This window comes from Siphateles boraxobius, unplaced genomic scaffold (genome assembly GCF_051911475.1).
Source record: "Siphateles boraxobius isolate OS27281-9 unplaced genomic scaffold, OSU_SipBor_1 35, whole genome shotgun sequence".
NCBI classification, from domain to species: Eukaryota; Metazoa; Chordata; class Actinopteri; order Cypriniformes; family Leuciscidae; genus Siphateles; species Siphateles boraxobius.
In genome coordinates, this window is record NW_027508975.1 from 15,185,706 (window position 1) to 15,202,624 (window position 16,919).

Genomic DNA, 16,919 nt, shown 5'->3' on the forward strand with positions numbered 1-16,919 from the left:
TATATTTAAGAAATATTTGCATGTATATACTGTATATATTTATTTATAATTTATATTATATATAAATGTAAATTTTTCATATATAATTATAATTTTTTTCTTATATGTATACATCCATGCGTGTGTATTTATATATACAAAATAATTATACACAGTGCACACACATATATTATGTAAACACAAACTTTTATTTTGGATGCGATTAATCGCGATTAATCTTTTCCCAGCCCTAATATATATATATATATAATAGTGTGTGTGTGTATATATATATAATTATATATATATATATATATATATATATATATATATATATATATATATAAGTTTTTGACTTTGTTGTATATATTATAGGCTGTGATGGTCTTTTGATTAGTTCTTTCATCTTGAACATCTGATTGTTTTTAAATGACCATTGTTGGACTAATATTATATGTACTTGCTAAGTACTATTGATAGTTATTTTGTAATGTAATGTTGTAAATATTGTGTGTACCTGCCCGGGGACTGCAGATGAAAATTAGCTTCGGCTAACTCTGGTACAAAACATCTTTTCGTAAGATTAATGTATTTTGTACGTTGTCCCTGGTAAATAAATAAAGTAAAAAAAAAAAAAAAAAAATTGTATTTATTCATATTTTAAATGAGCTTTTACTTTATATTTTCAGCTTTCATTTTAATTTGAGTAATTTTTTTATGCGTTTTCGTTTTTTAATTAGTTTTTGTTTTTAATAATTTTTTAATTTAGCTTTGATTTATTTTATTTGTTAGTAATTTTAGTAGTTGAACCTAAATTAGAAAAGTTGCCTTGGCAACAAACTGAAATAAAATGAGTTAGTTTTTAATCTAATATCTATATTTTGTTTTATTTCAGTTCACAATAACGATGTTTTTTTAGTTTTAGGGGCCGTTTACATGACACTGTTTTCAACTAAAAACTTTAAATGTTTCATGCGTTTTGGCTGTTCATTTACTTGACAACGGTGTTTTGGGGGCCTGAATGCAAAGTTTAAAAAATGGGTTTCAAAGTGAAAGTTTCTGAAAATAATACCATTATTGTTTCTGTGTAAACTACAAAAACACGGATTTGTGAATACAGTGACTTCATGTGCATGCGTATTCCGTGTTCAGTCTAGTATAGGTGCATATAGTTTTTCTGTACAAAGTGACATCGCCAACTACTGGCCTTGCAGCATAATGCAGCGATTTTAGTAGTTTTCGCAGATCAGTGTGAAAGGGGAACATTTTGACATCATTGTCGTTTGAATGCAAAAAAACTCAAAGGAAAAACATTTCCGTTTTTAGCACATGGTAATTTAAACTTACCCGTAGTTAAAAATAACACAACAGTGCAGTACACTTTATCTAGACTTTATTAGTATTTGTACCTATCAGTTTAAATCAGCATTGAGGATTTATTCATTGTCTGCTAGAGGACTTTATAAATCTAGCTGTAACTAGCAGTTGATGGAAAAGGAGATTTGTTTTCTCTCTCACATGGCTCGCTCTATTGATCAAATATGCCCAGCGGCCCCTCACACACCTCATTAGAAGTGTGTTCAACAGAAAGGCTGAGAGGTGTTTTGCTAATTGCTGCTTTGCTCACAAGCTCATTGATTGAATGGATCTGAATAATGGAGGTGTGCTCTAATCCATCCAAAGGTCAAAGGTCAAGCTGGAATGAGCAGTTTGCTTGTTTTGGACAGTACAAATAGTGCTCCTGAATGACATCCGAGCACTCCATAAGTCAGAGTTTTTATGTCCATACGTTCAGATCTCATTTGATCTGTCCGTATTTGTTATCCTGGTGATGTCCGTCGTTGAAGCCTGAAGCAGGTGGTGGTTGTTCACTGCTGATGACTCTATTGCCTGTAATTCAGTCCAGGAGCTGGCTGAGATTTCTAAATGTATTTCATGTAGGGCAGACTGCTAGGGTCCTTGTGGTTGTGCAGTAATGGTGGTAAATAGGCGGCCCTCCCACATATATTCTCGGCTCCGCTACATTATCCCTACAGGGGATCGCAGCCGCCTCAATTAGCATCCAATCACTACTATCGGAGAATGGGGTGTTTCAAATAAATATGAATCTATTAAACTTCCCAAAACTGCTCAGTCTGTGTTATTGTAAACAGTAAATTGACCAAAATCAGCTGGCTGTACATTTTTGGGAAGAATTTTTTTTAAATACAATAATCCACTCAGAGCCTCTTTGCATGAAACTGACGGACACAGCGAGTGCGCCCCATGCCTGGGCCTCGCCCACGCAGAGACTGCACTCAACAGTGGCAGCTGCCCGCACTGTTAAAGCCTGCCCATCTCCATCCTGCGTTTGCGGCTAGTTCTCCTCTTGGATGGTGACCCCGTCTCGCTTCCATTCCCCCTCGAGCATCGATGGAAGAAGCGACGAGGCCAATGGATGCCTGAACCGAGCGAGCCCATGCCGGCCCAGCCCACGAGTGTCTCGCTCTCTCCTCGCGAGACCCCCTCACCGGTGCTTTTCTCGCAAACGGATCTATCCCCCTCCTCTCAAGCGGCAGTTTGGCGTCTCTTCGTTTGGCGTATCTGAGGAAGATGGTGACGACAGCCAGTCTCGCTGTCTCAGCCACCTCACCTTAGGTTCATGCAGTTGTTGCAGCACAGCCAATGAGCGATCTAGACGTTTTGCTCTGTGCTTGCTGTGCAGCTGCACTGCATTTTAAAATAATGGCTTCAATATTCTCGAGAAAAGGAGTTTCCCCACTGCGTATAGCTATGCAATACTTGTTCCCTACTCTCAGGGAACCGAGTACATTTTTACATGTAAAAAAGGTTAAAAAAAGCGTATTACATGAATAATGAGCTACTATGGCAATTTTTGATGCAGCATGAATGACCTATGACGACATTTTTGACAATCACAACAGAAAATCTGCTTCACATCCTCTATATAGGCTATAAAGACTTTGGTAGATGTAAACATCTGTTGCAATGGTAGACATTGTAAACATACTGTGTGGTCAAAGTTATGAATATGGGACTACAAACTTCTTGTATTGTGTATATATACAATAAGTAGAATAATAACAACAAAAAGAAAATTGTTGAGATCAGGTTAGAAAGCATGGAGCTCGCGGTGTCAGAATGCAAGTCTGTCAGTCATGTCCAAAGCTAGATGCAACCCATAGCAACGCGTTATAGCAACGACGTCTGACGGCAGATCAAAATAAACAGTGATGACTTTCGAGGGTTGCATTACAAAAATGCCAAAGCAATGGCATTATACGCGTTATAGCAATGACGTCTGACGACAGATCAAAATAAAGGGTGATGACTTTCGAGGCTTGCATTACAAAAATGCACAACAAATACGCTAAACACAGAAGCTCGAGCATGCATGCATTTTGGTTCTCGCATGTCACGCGTGGACATTTGAGCTGCTTCTTTTCCTTTTAATGGCGGTTAGCAAACCCACTTGAAGGTGCATATCGCCACCTACTGCTCGACACCTGTGTGACAGCTGACAAAAAATAAAGGATCCGGCTAATCATAGCCGATACCGGTCAGTTAAAAATGCTTGAGATCGGTTCAGTACGTCCCTAATTACATGTATTATCAATGCTGACATATTACCAAAACCTGAAAATCACTTTATCAAACTGTAAATGCTGTTACAGCAAGACAAATTGCTTGTTTCCTGTTCTGGTAAGTGAATTCAGTCTGGCGTATACAAGCCCGATAACATCTTAATCCAGCGTTTGATGGTGACTGCCGTTAGCTAGTCAGTCGACAGTTCTGCAGATTGAGCAGCAGTCTAAACTGGATAGAGTAGCGATTGAACAGATTGTGTGGATTTGGATGAAGACCAGCGCACCCTTCAGAACCAGAACTGTCATTCATTTAAGCATCCAAAGGCCTCTTTGACACATCTTTTCTATTCACTTAGCTGTAATTAGAGCAGGGGACTGACAGATTTCTCTTGGCATGTGGGCTGAAGCTGTGCTGAAAGAAGCAATGGACAAATAATAGTGCCACTCTGTTGTACGTCAATCATTCTCGGCCTCTGGCCTGAATGCCATTTTTTTTATTCATTTATAAATGGACAGAGTGAAACTTCATATAGTATGCCTAGGGGAAGACAGCACGAAAATAAGGACAGACCCTAAGGAAACTGCAGGTTCCATTTGGAAACCCATGTAGAAAGATTTTTGTGTGTAATGCTTATGAAGATAAATAGTTATGTGCCATCATTCCTGTAAGTATGACTTGTAACCACTGGCGTCCTACATTCCCGTACAATTTACATTATCATTCAAAAGTTTGGGGTTAGAAAGATTTTTTTGTTTTGTTTTGAGTTTCTTATGGTCATTAAAGCTGCATTTATTTAAAAAAAATACAGTAAAAACAGTAATATTGTGAAATAATATTACATTTTAAACTGTTTTCTATTGTAATATATTATGTAATTTATTCCTGTGATGGCAAAGCTGAATTTTCAGCAGCAATTACCCCATTCTTCAGTGTCACATGATCCTTCAGAAATCATTGTAAAGTTGATTTGCTGCTCAAAAAACATTACTTATATCCTTATTGCTGCTTTAATATTTTTTTGCTTAATATCTGATTTCCATTACACGAGAGTAGATGTTAAAACTTCATGCTGATTTGTTCTCGGCTTTCGCCAAGATAAGCACCAACTAAGACGTAGCTTTACAGTAACCTATGCTTCTCCATCCATTTACGCTTGTTTCCATCTGGTGACGTGAATCTCCTTCTGTCTGGTGTTAATAGTGTATTTGCGCGTCAGCACACACAACGGCTGCAACCACAGTGCGGTCCCCCCATAACAACCCTCTGGATTGAGCGGAGTAGGGAACATCTCTAGGGTCTTCAAGTGGGCACCTTCCGTCCTCAGTGTTTCGTCGACTAGCCCACGACACCTCAAGAGGGCTCGACAGTGACTCTGGCGTCCCAGAGTCACCCCCCTCCGTCCCCCACTCAACTCAGCCCAGCTTACTGACCTCTACTTCCCTCTTGCTGCTGAGACCTAACCACAATCTCACAATCTCTCCGCAACCCAACCATACGCGCCAACCCGTTTGACTAAGGCTGTCGAGCCCCACTGGTGCGTTAATATGCAGTTTCAGTGGCAACGGTTCCGTATGGCATACCACCTACCGCAAAACACAATATCTGCCCAACATCCCGTCATTCACGCAATATACACAGGAACGTAATGACTGTAAATACTATACAACCTATACAAATAAACCAACACCCTTCAAGTTTTCAAGAATTCTACGAAACCGTAGCATGGCGGCCTGTACTCAGCCAGCTAGAATATTTCTGTCTCAACCACAGCCAGTTGCTGCTCCTTTCTGCTGCTTCAGATAAGTTCTTTACTGTGCGACGCAACTCTTGACCACTGAATCCGACGTCTCTGAGGAACCGGGTTGTAGAGTGTGCCACAAAACCTCGACAACCCACTTCCACTGGATAAACCTGGACTCTCCATCCTCGCTGTTCTGCTTCAGTGGCCAGATGAGCATACCTCAGTTTCTTCCTCTCATATGCCTCATCTACCGCATCCTCCCATGGCACTTATTGCTGCTTTAATATTTTTTTGCTTAATATCTGAATTGATATATTGATTTCTTTCACAAAAATCTTTTGACTTGTTTACGAAGTTAGGCATTTGAACAAGTATTAAACTTTGTATGCAATTCACCCCATTTGTGCTGTCAAGATGAATAATACATCAAATCATGTGACTTGTTGAGAAGAGGTGTGCTGTTATTACCATATTTTCAACAAACTTAGCTAGAAATCTGTGCATAAACTGAGTTTAAAATCCCATAAACTTACATTTGAAGAAGGGTCCTGAGCTATATGTATAGAAACCAGAATATCATAGCGACTTGTAGTTGGGCAACTACAGATAACTGCATAGCAACATGCTTGAAACCTCTCAGAACACCTTAGAAACCACATATCAGCATCTTAAGTTCTTAACAAATCTATAGCCATGTCTTGACAGCTATATTGCTCTAAATAGTCGTTTATTTGGCCAGCTTGCCCAAAAAGAAATTTCACAGCATATTTTCAGCGTTGTCCTATGATTGCTGTATAGTATCTGTGTTTTGCAGTTGTCGTTGTGCATGTAGGACTGTGGGGGTGAGATGAAATGGAGGACGAGCTTGGTGGGGTTGCTGTTTAAAAACCGTGGCAGTCTATTCCCACACATTGCCCCGCTGGCAGAAGCGATACGCACATGCACAGCGGGGTAAAGCAGTGGCATAACGCTCAATAGGCACGATACAGTGTGGCACGCACAACTGCCGCTTTGATCCAGCCCTCTCCACACGCACAGGCTACAGCGTTAAAGAGCCCTTTACCGGAGCCCTGTGCGCGTACACACACACACACACACACACACACACACACACTTACACACAAACAAACACAGAGGCTCTATATATGTGTGTGCGATTTTCATTGCATTCAGAGAATTTTGTTATTAACAGTATTACAGCTACAACTTGGCAATGACACTCATTTTAGGTTTCTCGATCACAAGAAATTTGTTATTTAAAAAAAAAAAAACTACCGGTAACATTAGTTCTGGCAAAATTTGTTAACATCATAAAGGTCATGTGCTTCGGTTGTAAAATGTCATGTGCTTCGGTTGTAAAATGTCATGTGGTTTGACTCTCTAAAAATGTAATTATAATTGTAAATGGTAATTCATGATATTTGTAAAAAAATCTGAAAATAGTTCAGGCAGTTAGTTTGTTGTAAAATGTCTTGTGGTTCGACTCCTCAAAAACATGACTATTTAGAAACTAGGAAAAAATGTGTGTAAAATCATAATTATAAAATGGTAATTCAGGATTATCATAAAAAATCTCATATTAGTTTCAAAGTTAGTTCAAGATATAAAATGTCATGTTTGACTGTAAAAATGTAATTATAATTATAAAATGGTAATTCAGGATAATTGTAAAAATTCTGATGTTATAGATAACGTTATAAAATGCCATGTGGTTCGACTCGCCAACAATGTAATAATATTTATAAAACAATTTTTCAGGATATTTGTAAAAACAAAAAAAACTTTTGTTAATAAATCAACACGAATTCAAAATAGATCCCATTTGTATTTACTTCGCACCACTTTGATCTGGTCAGTTCCCCATGAATAAAATCAAGTTTCTATTCAACTTCAACATTGTATTGTCTTGTTGAATGTCCTTCAGTATTTCACATCTCAGAAGTTGGATGAGTTCAGCACTGACCATCTCAGACCTGCTGATTGGCGTCTGGCACTGTGCTGGTGTCGTGTCGGTATTATCGTGGACGTCCTTTTGCATCTAAGCCCAGGTGTAGGTGTTTTTCTTTTCTTCCAGGTTGCTCCTGTTATCTGTGTGTTCCAGACGATCCTGTCTCCTACAGTGATGCCTGCCGGAAAGCTATTTCCAGGCTCAAAATTCCATACATACACAAGTACTGTATGCCATTGCCCACTGATGGGTGAGAGACAGTGATGTGATGTGTGTTTCTTTTATATTAGGGCATGAGACTGGAGAAGGTATACCATGACAGGCATGATACAGACAGAGCGCTTGGCACATTTTGAAGGAAGTCTATAAATATCCTGCCGAATGCTTTTCTTTGAAAAGAGTTGCCGCTTCTTGTGAAAAGACAGTGTGAAATGGTCAACGTGAGATTGTGTGATTCTTTTGTCAGGTTTTCCTCAAGGGTGTCAATGATCCTTACAGAGACGAGATGTAACGCAACCATCAATAATAATGTTGATGCAAAGTATTACAAATACTGCAGCAACTAAGGAATATTACGTCTAGGGCTGGGCGATATATCGAATATACTCGATATATCGCGGCTTGTAGTCCGTGCGATGTAGAAAATTACTATATCCTGAAACTCGCGGACATTTTTTTCCTTTGTTTTTCCCCCTCTTGTCCTGTCCAGCATCAAAGCGCAAGCATAATGATTACCTTCAGGGTTTTTCCTGCATAGACAATTATGAGGCGGCAGCCTCCGTCAAATTTCGTGCCGCCTCCGCCTCTCGACAAAACTCGGACAGACAGTCACGTGCTCATATACACTTTTTCCACCGTGACAGTTCTGTCGCGATTCCCGCTTGTGTCCATTCTCTAACCGTGTAGTTAGCCGATAGTGCTGCACGGATCATAATCCGCGGGTCGAGCGGGCCGAGTAATAAAAACATTCCATTCAATCGAGGGTGGATGACAGCTAAATGAGTGTAATAAAGACACGGAACTCCCATCATGTTACCTAATGTACGGACGGTAAGTTGCGCTGTTGAGTCTCGCGCAGTTATTTATAACATTAATTATAGTTAAGAAACAATATATAGGTAACACACGGCCAGAGTGCTGTTTTCCTGAATGCCATCACGATTGAAACCGAGATATTAATTTCATAACAGTTCAATAAACAAATAAATAAAAATTAAGTTACTTAAATTTTTAGACTGTTTTTGTTCTGTTTTAGCAGCGAAAATAGTTCCAAACAACAGAACCATATCGCGTCTCACAGCAACACTTCATCCATGATTCATTACTGAATCATTCAGCGTTTTGAACTAACAGTTAATCGCTTGAGTCAAGGATTCAATTGCCCATTATTAAACCGCCTCATTCTGAATCAATCAGCCGTTTGAACGAATCGTTTACATTAATGACTCAATGACTCGCTCATTAAGACGGCCGCCTGCCGCCTCCTACTGGCGGTTTAGTTTCAAAGTGTCATTCTTTTCAACATTCCTTATTTGTATATTCAAAAAATATTCAAAACAATCTCATAATCTCATTTAATACAGTTATAATTTTTCAATGTAAATTATTTAATTTGATTGGTAACAGCCTGTCTTATTATTTTAATTGAATGTATTGATAAAATGTAAGAATTTGAAATGAAATTTAGAGCATACATTAAATAAAATTAGGGGGAAAATGCCCTTTATAAAGGTACAAAAAATTGTTCTGATAAGAGTGTTTTCAAAAATGAAACATTGACAATAAGTTTAAAGGGAGTAAAGCCTCTGTTTAGGCTATAAAGAAAATGTAATTTGCCAAAAGAAGAACTTTTAATTTAAATAAATGTTAATTGTGTGATATGTTACCATATTATCATGCTTAATTGAATAATTGTAATGTGATGATCAGATGCATATATCTAAATCAAAGAATATGGGTGGTTGGCGGGTGGATTATTATTTATGGATTATACAGTTTGAACAAGAATGTTTTAATGTAGACATATAAAATCATCATACTGGTGTGATTGTATGCATCAAAGTTTTAATTCAAGGCTAAGGCAAAATATCGAGATGTATATCGCGTATCGTGACATGGCCTAAAAATATCGCGGTATTTATAAAAGGCCATATCGCCCAGCCCTAATTACGTCATATTAAGTTATGTTTTGTGGAATTGTTGGCTAATTCGCATGAACAAATACGTTTCCGTACATCTGTTACGCCCAGTGATGGGTATGTTTATGGGTAAGGTTAGGGGTGGATCTTCATGCTTAATTTTGTTTTTTAATAATTGTACGTTTCTGACGATTCATAGACAATTTCATATGAAATCGGCACCTCATAACATACTTACATTTTCCAGTGAGATCAGGTTGCCTGATCTTATTGTGCACAATTTATCAGTGCATGTTATTCCAGAGCAAAATATGTTTGTCATCAAAAAGTAATAACTTGAAACCTCTTTGTCCTATGCTTTGAGAAAAACATAATAAAAGAAAAATGAATGTTAACTGATAGCCAAGTATCAATTTTGGTATTATATTGATATTTTTTCATTATAATTCTAATTTAAAATTCAATTTAATTATTTAAATTTTAAACTTTCCGCCCCACACTATCTTCCATTGTTCAATAAACAGGGTAGCTTCAGCTTGGCCCTAAACTTGCATCGTTGGTTAATACATAAGTTAATATTGACATGGCGGTTTAAACAGAAAAGCTGAAGATGTGTTGGTGGACAGTAATGTTGACTCACTGTTAACTTCCTGTTAACTTTTGTCATGCACTGCATGAAACGCTGCATTGAAACATTGATTAAAGACTTTGATTAAAACATTGATTAAAGACTAAAGTCACTTTCTCGAGATCTCGAGATGTCGGAAAATGTCTTCTGCTTTTTCATAATATTTCTGTCGAACTAAAAAATCTTCTCTAACACACAGACACTCACTGCACCTGTCTTCTCTGTCAGGCCGCAGACAAAAGCACAGTAATTGATCTGATTTTAAAATGTCATCTCAAATGTCAGTGTCGTTAATCATCAATACTTCAATAAATCTGTTTGAAATGTCATAAACTGGCTATCGGTGTCCTCTGATGGTGTGTTAGTTAGATAACGGCCTGCCAGGCCCAAATCAACGTCTCTCATGTTGTCATACTGAGTTTGCCAGTACGATAACATTTTACGACTCAGATAACTGCTGTTTTAATCACAGTTTCATCTTAGACCTTTACGGGTTAATCTCATGAAACCTGTCAAGAACATATTTGAATCTTTAAAAAAAAAAATTTTAACATTTGGATTTTTTGACCGATTTCTCATGACAATTATTAAGCACTTAAAAAAAAATTATTTATAAAGATTCGTTGTTATCGTTAGTTGTACTGCCTTTTTTCTGAATTTAATAGAAAATCATTTTATTATAGTCATTCATAACATCTTAATGAGTGACATCATTGAGAATAATGGAAAACATACAAAAATACTTGAGTTAAAGGTCTAGATTCACAATGAGAACTGTAATTGTTAAAAATCACAATGCGAAAAAAATATATTACAATATAATTTCTTATTTATTTTGATTTTAGGGTGAAGTATGACCTGGACATTAGCTTCATTTTCATGAGATTCATATTAAAGCAAAAACATGTTAAACAATGTGCATTTCTAAGTCTTTTAACATGATCAAACATTTGCAATATTTCTCTATCCGGACAGGCATAAACTTCTCAAAGAATGAATGAATTCAGAATCATGAGATGCTTTATAAATCCTTTTCAATATTGAATGTGTCATTTCTTACACTTTATTGAGATCAGATTAGCTTTTTTGTTTACGACAATGCACATTTAGACTGGGAAATCATTGACCTCACTTTCTCTCTCATTTTGCATTTATCATTGTCTCCACATCAAATATTCAAAATGTTTTCCAGTGTTACATTATGGGAATTAATGTCGAGTTGATTTTCCAGAATTGGTTGTGAAGAGCGGTTAAGATAATAAGTCATGACAGAGAGTGGTAAAGTTACTCATTTGAAAATCTCTGGCATCACAATGCGCTGTCTGTGCTCGACAGTCACGCTGTTCTCTGTGTGGGTTGTGTAGACACGACGGGCTCACTGAGAGTCCCACATCGGCCGTATTCATTAGTGTAATACGGCTGACCTCATATTCAATGCAAAGCACATACTCAGTCATGCCTTCTCTAAATGCTTCCTACAGGTGTGTGTGTGTGTCCATTTTGTTCACTATTGCAATGCTGCCCTTTAGCTTAAGTAACTGATTACACTCTAAAAACAAATGTTTTGGCTCAACAAAATTATTTTCAACAAACTACATTGAGTTGGACGAACATAATTTGTGACCTAAACGTCATTTTTAAGTTGATTACACAAATCAGATTTATTGAACCAATTAATCTGATCAATTTCCTTTCAAATTAACAGCTTGCATATAGAGGTCTGCGCGGGACACAATTTTCAGACCCGCTCCCGCCCGCTCCCGCAGTGTTCAGTCCCGCTCCCGCAAAGATTTGTCATTTTTAGTACCGCTCCCGCCCGCATCTGTGATATAATGTCCCGCTCCCGCCCGCACTTTCTGTCTGACGAAAGGTCTTGGGGAAAAAAATGCGTGCACACAAAATTCCTTACCAATACTTGGTAACATATTTATTGGTCCCATATTACGAACAGCATAATATTCACAACAGTACTTTATCTGAAGCACTAGAGGCGCTCTGTTCCTCGTCCATGCTGTCTATTTTGAACTTGAACTAGCTTTCGAATTCGAACTCGGGAGCAGCGGGAAAGGAATTGTCTCTAAACAAGTGTGCGTGAGATTAGGCCCCGCCCTTCCCGACAACATTCACAAGTTTAGGCTGCTTAAGGCGAGACACTACAGGTGAATAGGGTATTTTTTTTAACTAGCAGATATCACCATGAAACTTTGCCAGTTGATTACCTACATTAAGATTAGAAAAAAATGTATTACAAGTTTTCTGTAATTTAATGTTTAAATATGCAAATTAGACATTATCTAATTAAATATGCGCAAATCTGCATATATTTTAAAAAACGAAATCTGAGTATTGGATAAAGCCAGGTTCAAAATTATTTTTTCATTGTGTTCACATATTAGATGGGAAAAAAATTACAGAGGGATTTATGGATATCTACTTTTGTTATCCTGTAAATCAGAATATACTGCCAATAGCCTTAAAAAAATGATTTTCGACATGTTTTTTGGAATAAAATGTTATGTAAATCAGGCTAAGAATAATATATTTACAAATCCCTCTGTAAATGTCTTCATAATATAACTAGGTACAAGACTGGAAAGTTTGGTGTATATAGGTGCTACTGACGTGGAGATTTCGGACTTGGAGTGAGAGAGAAAAGTCATTTTGAGAAAACGGGCTTTAAAGAATTAGCATCAGCCAATGAGATCGCGCATTTAGAGTAAAATCCCCCCTTTTACTTTCGCGATTGGTTGCTGATAAAAAGGAAATGACCATATTTGGATCCGGCAGTATTGTACAGCAGAGAGCAAGCTTTCTAACGGTGTGTGTGATGACAGAGTGCAGATCGCGATCGCGGAGCAGAAGGATGATTTATAACGACAACTTTTGATGAGTTTATGAGAAATCTACAGACGCAAACAGGCAAAGTGTAGTAAAATAAAGACCTAAATGTGTATTTCTGACTTTTTTTCACCACAAGTCTGAAAGAAGACATGTTATTGAAGACAAATATCCTAAAATCTCAAAATTGACCAGTGAAAAAAAAACGATGTTTTTGCCTACCGTGTCTCGCCTTAAAACGTTTTTATTGCTGCCAATCAGAATCTCCCTCCCAACTACAAATTATGTACGCTACTTTAATCATTTATATATTTTACTTTATACTCATATTTAATTTGCGGGAGTGCAGCGTATCATCCCTCCCGCCCGCACCCGCAAGTGCACCTCATCATCCCGCCCGCTCCCGCAATGACCTTTAAAAATTTGTCCCGCGCCGCACTGTTTTGCGTCGGGACCCGCGGGTCCCGCGGGACTCCCGCGGGAGTGCAGACCTCTACTTGCATAACACCTGCTATATATACAGTAACTTACTTATGAATATTAATGAACAAGTTCGATTTATTTTTGTCACTGCCATTAACACAGTCCTTACTCATGTGGTCAATGTAATGTAGCCATCCACATCCTTACTACGAGCACTGCTTTTCAGCACAATTGTAACCACAAAAACTTCAACATAACAGAAAATCTTTAAAATGTCAAATGTTACCGCATTCAGTGCCGGCACTCGACTTCTGGGGGCCCTAAGCAAAACTTTCTGTTGTGGCCCCTGTCAGTGCGTTCATTAAAAACCCTAAAGTGAACTCAGTAAACAATAAAAAAAATTATACAATAGAAAAAAGATACAAATAAAAGAAACAATTTAGCCTTCTAATAAAAATAGTATACTATACAGAAATTGAATCAAGTAATCAAATATAAAAAAAATAAAACACTGTATAGTCTTTCTTCACTGTATGAATGAAATATAGGACTACATTGATTCTTATTAAATTTAGTTATGAGTGAAGTGCTCTCGTGATTTGAAAATGATTCTTTTTTTTAACAATTTTCTTTTGTTATTTGATGTCACTTTAAGACCAAATGCACTTTTCATTTCCTCCCTATGAATATTGTTAGTGTTACAGGGTTTGAATTTCGGTGTGGGATTGTGCACATTGCACATAATTTTACTCATTCCCGCAGATTTTGTGCTTACACCCAAAGTGCATGCACATAAAGCTGCCTTAAGTACTAAATTGAGTTCTTTTTCGCTTCTTTTTACACACAAAATAATGTCAAAATTCCGGCCTTGGCGAATAGTGGATATGTTTGCATCAGCTCTTGCAATTAAGCACTCTTGTCAAGTTTATTTATAGCACTTATACAGAACAGATTGCCTTAGCAAGCAAGCACCTTTGTATTAAACATGAAAAAACTGTCAGTGTCGCTTTCAATAAGTACAACTGCAATTTCTATTATAAAGCAGCTCTCCAGTGTGTTCATATTTTTACTTGTGTCTGAACAGAAGAAATGAACTGGAAAAGGAGGTAGAGCCACATAACACCTAATGCGTAATCTCCACGGACCAATGGTAGTTCAAAGGTGTTTACCAGTCGGAGCTAAGTTTTCCAAAAAGTTTGTTTTGGCAAGCTCTTTTGAACTCGAGAAACCGAGTTTTCATTTCAAAATGCTCTCTTTAAAATCATCTTTAAAATCATCTTACTCCGCATATTGGAATCATAATAAAAGCTCACTTAGATAATAAAGAGAGATCAGACAAAGCTCTTACGCAATTTCTGGCACAATAAATCTTGCCACCGGCCTCACACCATTCTCTCAGGGCCATCGGCCTTGTCCTGCTTGCCAGATTGTAAGTAGGATTTTGCAAAGACAAAGATGTGCTGCAAGACTGTTCCGGTGGAGAGAGCATGCTCTTACTATATGTGCACCGTACCAGAGTTCGTTTGGAAATGGGCCGAGACCACCTCTTCTGCTGGGTCTCGGTACGATTGTTTGGTCCGCACCCGAGTGTGATTGCTGTATTCACACCTGCCCAAAAGATCCACAACAAGGGGGGAAACGAACTTGAGTTTGATTCAATCGAACCAAACAAGACATCTTATATGTGTTTTCAAATGTGTCCAGATTAATGTCGATGTAGCCTTAATTTAGAATTATATTCTTCTTATTCGGTCCTATGCAAAGCATGCTGGGATTTTTTTTTAAGTTATCAAAAGAAATAACTAAATAAAAAAAAAAAAAAATGTAAAAAAAAATGAACGCAATTGTTGTTTAAATTACACATCACACTAAGTTGATAAAACGATCTTCATTAGTCAGAACTCATCAAAATATTTTTTGTGAATTGAAAGTTTTAATTAAATCAATAAACTAAAATGTTTTAACTTGCAACCATGCATTTATTTAAGTTGTGGTGACTAGTTATCTGCACTATAAAGAAATTCAGAGGACCAATCTAGTGCTTTGAATGGTTGTCGGGGCATTGCTATGCAGTTGCTAAGGTATATAAAGTCTCAATAGTGGCGAATAATTTCTCCCTATGTGGATTTTCCATTGTGTTCTATTTTATTTATCTTTGGAACATTACTTCGCCAAGTTAATCAATAGAAAGGAGCTTGGTTTTGCAGCGTCTTCTGTGTAGGTGGTGCTTCGTATACATCGTTACGCTGTGTACTTAAGTTTTTAGGGTTAGTAGTTTGTTCAAACTTTGTTAATAAAAACTTTAGTGAACACCACTTAGCAATGGAGTAAACAAAGAATGTAGATACTGAGGCAGAGATTTGGATGTAAAATGCTTTACCAAAACAGTTTTCCCAAACACACTTGTATCTAAGCCGTGCCGCCCCCTCTTCATCATGTTTTGTGAGCACAGCTGGCATCCGAAGAGATGCGCACCAAGCAATGAATTGCTGGAATCATGTTTTCCTAATCCAGCCCTACAGTTATTCACTGAATGTGTTTTCCCTTGCTTCAGTCCATTCTAAACTCAGCAGTGCTTTTCTTTTGTCATTCTCTTCGCTTTAGCTTGCCCTGACATTTTCATGACACTTTTGTTGTCTCTGTGGTCTACATCCTTCCATTTTGGCCTCCGCTTGCACTTTGTTGCATCGACATTTCCATTGCCACTTTATGAGAGTAACTGTTGTTGAAGCTCCCAGTGTGCTTTGATTAGATATGCTCTTCTCGTCCACCCTGGATGTGTGGACAGATGACTTGCAGGCTTTTGAGTTCTTTGAGTTCAACCTCCGTCAACACAAGGCCAAAATAATTGCAGAAAGTGGATTATTTGGGGTCAGAGACCAGTCAGTCTCAACCCTGATGAGGTGCTGCATTGGATGATAATGAAAAGCTCTTCCTTTATGATTTTGAGGGGGTCTTAGAGGATCCCTGGTCTGAACTTGATCTGACATTGGTTCAACCCTCCATCCATACTAATATAATCATTCATCTCCATTGTTTTCAATGTTCTATAAAACGTATTGCTGAAAGAGGAACTTGATAAAAACAGACCATTCAAATTATTTCATTCATCTCCAAAAATACTTCCAGAAATTTCCTCTAAACCTCTTCTATCGTTGTCAAGTTTACTTCTTTCAAACAATACGAACTGAAGTATTTCATGTACTGATTACTTTTTAATACTTGCTCTCTTTCTTTCTGAATTCTAGACTTTGACTGGAGCCACTTCTGGTTTTGGAGTCATTTTGTGGATTACCTGCAGTGTGTGCTGGCATTCACTGTGCTGGCCGCCTACGTGACGTACCTTCTTCTGGACTCGGTTCTGTTCGTAGAGAGCCTGGGCTTCCTTGCCGTATTCACGGAGGCCATGCTGGGAACACCACAGCTTTATTGCAACTACCAGAACAAATCTACTGAAGGAATGAGGTTTGTTCTGCTAATGTTCTTACCGTAAAAAGAAGGGTTCATCAGAGGTTCTTCCGTGATATTAATAGTTTAATCTAGACGTTGGTCTTCCTGAAGATCACATTTATTATGAAATGGTGTTTAGGTTTAACATTCTTTACGCTAGTACTAATAAATCAAAGAAACTAATAA

The 16,919-nt window shown here is 37.7% G+C and overlaps 1 protein-coding gene across 3 annotated transcripts in view; it reads left to right on the plus strand.

The window, feature by feature from the left end:
• slc66a2 (solute carrier family 66 member 2) overlaps positions 1-16,919 on the plus strand; it is a 57,872-nt gene that overhangs the window by 9,934 nt on the left and 31,019 nt on the right. For all 3 annotated transcript variants that reach the window (XM_077196550.1, XM_077196549.1, XM_077196551.1), the window contains one exon: positions 16,532-16,748. In XM_077196550.1, the coding sequence (XP_077052665.1) occupies positions 16,532-16,748 (217 nt within the window). The remainder of the gene's footprint in view (positions 1-16,531; positions 16,749-16,919) is intronic.